General features: G+C 36.0%; 1 protein-coding gene across 1 annotated transcript; it reads right to left on the bottom strand.

Moving 5' to 3' along the window:
- Positions 1-820: 820 nt before the first annotated feature.
- On the bottom strand, positions 821-2,233 carry TSNAX (translin associated factor X). Its single transcript, XM_008063155.1, has one exon. It carries the CDS (start codon positions 2,098-2,100, stop codon positions 1,228-1,230), a length of 873 nt encoding a protein of 290 aa, XP_008061346.1. The 5' UTR covers positions 2,101-2,233; the 3' UTR covers positions 821-1,227.
- Positions 2,234-4,152: the final 1,919 nt, after the last annotated feature.

The following is a 4,152-nucleotide window of genomic DNA, read 5'->3' as shown; positions in this document are numbered from 1 at the left end:
GTGATCTTTTTTTTGAATATTACATTTTCAAAGAACCAGCCCTTACAAACAGAGCTAATCTTTAAAAAATAAAATCCAGTACCTAGATTCTCAAAATTCACAAAATCATTTAGAAATGTCTGCTTGTTAGCCAATAGTGTCATGCTCAAGTCAGTTTCATCTCATAAGTAATAATCTAGAACTTCAGTAGGTAAATTCTGATTTTAAATATTACTAGAGACCACCATTGTTATCCTCAACTGTGTTGACAATTGTCTTATTGCTGAATTGTACATGATGCATTTTCTTTGGCAACTTTTATGTAATTTTTCAATTAACACCATAGGATAACTATAAAGGTTTGGATTAACTTAGTATTTCAAAACTTCATTACAATTATATAAATGTAATTTGTAATAAATATTAGAACGGGGAAGCCTCCAAACATGCCTAATATAATGACAACAAAAAAGCTGCTAAATAATCACTACTAAAAGCTTTTCAGTTGTATGTGTAAGTATATAAACCAATTCAACTTAACCAGTGAAAATATTATAATGTTAGCTCCAATTCTCTCTCTGATCTTCTGTGATAAAGGACAAAAAATGAAGAAAGTAAAATGTGAATATGTCAATTTTTCTAGAACGCTGTTTCATATAAATTTTAAATGGCCTAAAATTAGCCAAATTAAGAATATAAATTTTCACTATAATACTTCATGAACTTGTACTTAAATTAAAGCATATTGGTAGCTGTTTAATTTTTAACTCTTCTTCCATGGAATAAGCCTATTTGGAAGGCTTGGCACAATATTAACAAGACATTTAAACTAAAAAAGAAGTTTAACTAAAAAGTCTTTTCTATATACAATAAATCGCCAACTTAAATTATAAATGGCTTCCACTAAAAATTACCATTCCAAAATTCATACAAAGTAAATTAAAATAGGCATGGCAGAAAGTGCACTCTAAAGCATGTTCACATTGCAAAGATAAATGAAGAAGGTTAACCAGCAAAAATGCAAACAGGCATATATGCAAACATTTGTACACAAACTTTCATGACTAAGGTATAAGAAATGACTCGTTTGGGTAATTTTATGTACAGCTTGTATACAATTTAAAACAAGTACAACTAAAAATGTTTCTATGTAAAAGCCACAATAAAGTCAAATGAAATACTAGATAACAGTCTTAAAAATTGGTCTTTCTTGGGAGTTCCCAAGAGAATAACAACAGTAATGTGATTCTAAGAAATGCCTTCTTCTTGATCAATCATCTCTGTTTTAACTGAAAATACATCTGCTAGCATATGTTTTGGAATTTCTGAACCTCTGACTTTCAAGGCATAGCAAGCATTCTCCACTTTGGCCAGTCTTTGTTTCAAGGTATACAACTTCTTAGAAACCTCGTACGGTCCGGTGTTGCCAATGAATGAAAACCCATCATAAACCTGACGTAAAAACTGGCTCACTTCAAAGGGGGTGTCGATATCCCCATTCCCCACACTGTTAATACACATCCGCATCAACTCTCCAGTTAAATCAGCCACTCCCAGAAGATAATCAACAGGTGTGACTTTCAGTCTCCAAGTACCAAATTGCTTATCCTGTGCATCAGAGGAAGGGGTCTTATTTTCTTTCCCACTATCTTCTGTTGTAAATATCAACTGCTTATTAATTTCATCCATGCTGATTAATGATCGTGTTTTGATGAAGTGTTGAAAAGAGACAGCTTCCACATATTCCTGCAGTCCTGTAGTAATGGCTCGGTGGAACTGATGCATGTCTTCCCCTGACAGCTCTTGTGCTACCTGTAATATTTTTTGTCTGACACCATCCAATTTAATTTCTGATTCAGTCAATATTTCTTCCATATCAGGAGCACTCGTAATCCTATGGAGAAGAAAAATTGTCCTTTTACTTTCAACAGTTATATCCCGACTAAGTTTCACAAGTCTCTCATATTTGTCATGTCTTGCATCAAGTTCCTGTTGAAATAGTTTGAAGGCGAGCATCACGGGTGAAGACGAATTAACATCCTTCCCTTCTCTTCTCTGGTTATGTGGGAAATTGTCATGCTTCCTTTTCCTGAACCCTCCTGATCCTTCTTTGTTGCTCATGTCGCCACGGCCCGCGGGGAGACAGGCGGAGACCCAAGGCCCAAAAGCCAGCGGAGCGTGAGAGGCGCCGGCCCCCGGAGCCCGAGAGAGCGAGCACGGCCCGTGGAAGCAGCCTGGCGGGCGGGCCGACGTCGACGCACCTAATTTTTTATTTATTGCAGAGACAAGGTCTCACCAACTTGCCCCAGCAGGTCTCAAACCTGCGGGCTCAGATAATCCACTTGCCTCGGTCTCCCAAAGTGCTAGGATTACGGGCTAAGACACCAAGCCTGGCCAGGTGCCTATTTCTAAAAAGTGGGTCCACAGTTTTTACAAGGTTCAAGGTGTTCTGAGAAGAAGCTGAAAAGCTGGATGAAAAATGATGTTCAAGGTCAATGGTTCTGGATCCAAATCACTTGGGACCATGTCTAAGCTCTGAAACTTCTAACCTCTGAAACTTCTGTGTGACATTGGGAAAGTTACATAAAACTTCAGATTCCACAAAGATAAATACCTCACAGAATGGTTTAGAAATTAAATGAGTATTGTGTTTAAGATTTAGAACTATACACTGCTTTATTAAATTGGTATTTTAGTTAATTTAATTAAATTACTTGTTTAATTAACATTTTGTTTGCATTTAATTCCATACAGTTTAACTTATTTTTAAAAAATTATCCAATAAAAAAAAAAGAAGAAAGTCAACTCAGTGGAAGATAAGAGGCACTGAAGTTTATTATTCTTTTCAATATCCTCTATTAACTAAAGTTTAGGCAATTGTTCAACAAATTATGGTAAAATGTCTCTGATCAGATGATGGTAGACATTATCTGAAGACCTAGAATTGGAAAGAAAGTTATAAAATTTTTGACCCACAGGTACCAAATGTCAGTGGTTCTAATTCATTTTATTCATTACCCACTCCTGTTGGATTTCTTATAGAGGCATGTGTTGGGAGCCAGCCTTGGAGGCCAGCCTGATTGACAAAGTCCAGGTGCGCTGAGGACCCCAGGCCGCAAAGCAAGTTCCGGCAGCTGAAGTCCTTTTGTCTTCTGTCTTTGCTGTTGGTATGGCCAAAGAATTCTGTGCAGTCGTGGAAGAAGAAAATGGCATGTTTATGGGAAGTACTCACAGCTAACCTAGGAATGTTATGGTTCATTTTTCCATTTCCCACTATGCCATTTGGCCTTTTCTAACATATGCAATGGCTGAACTCTGAAGCACATCCAGAATGCTTTCTTTCACTTGGCTATAAGTTACTAAATATTGCTTGAGTAAAAATGATATAAGTATATTCACTCATTTGATTTAGAATTATGTAGTTTAGTGTTTAGACATAAGGATTTTTAGAAGCACAAGTTTATAGTAAGTTCATTATGAATTCATTATAAGTTCTAATACTTATCTGGGAGTTATGTAGGTGATTTATAACACTGTTTTCATAGATTTAGGATGAAGATTAATCGTTAAGGTTTTTACTTAATTCAATAGTTAAAATTTTTAGTTAACACATATAGAGTGGGTTTTCACTGAATTCATATTATACTAATTGGATACTTTTATGATAAATTAACTAAATACAGAGAGCAACCTTGGGGGCCTGGGAAACATCACTAAAAGCTTCTTTGGGGTTTTCTTTAGAAATATACACTGCAGGATAAGAGAAAAGTAACGAAGATACCTGGACAAGAAAGGCGATTACAAAGCTTTGAAGGTCATAGAAGCTCCAGAGAGAAAACTCCTGATACATGGAGAAATGTGCACTTGGAAACCTTCTTGAGACATTTCAAGGACTGTAATTTGGGACTTTGGGCTAAAACTATCATTTCTGGCTTTATGAATAAGACTCATTGACTGAAAGTAGATAGTGTTCTTGGCTTGTTTATTGCTTCTAAGACCACTAGATGGTGGTAACTTTTAAAAACTAATGTACGTGAAGGAATTTTCTTTGTCTTGCCCCTTTACGAACGGTATAAAAGCTTTCTGTTAACTAACAGTAAATGTCATCTCTCCTGCAGGCATCTGGCCTGCAAGCAGGTGTCCAAGTATATTATTTCGTCGTAAGTTCTTTCT

The sequence above is a fragment of the Carlito syrichta genome, unplaced genomic scaffold, assembly GCF_000164805.1.
Source record: "Carlito syrichta isolate Samal-C Ts95f unplaced genomic scaffold, Tarsius_syrichta-2.0.1 Scaffold306601, whole genome shotgun sequence".
Classification (NCBI taxonomy): domain Eukaryota; kingdom Metazoa; phylum Chordata; class Mammalia; order Primates; family Tarsiidae; genus Carlito; species Carlito syrichta.
The sequence above is the reverse complement of the archived record's forward strand: the minus strand, read 5'-3'. Positions and strand labels throughout refer to the sequence as shown.

What these genes read in the sequence shown, in the direction of transcription:
- TSNAX (XM_008063155.1), bottom strand. Translation starts at nt 2,100, where the DNA reads ATGAGCAACAAAGAAGGATCAGGAGGGTTCAGGAAAAGGAAGCATGAC.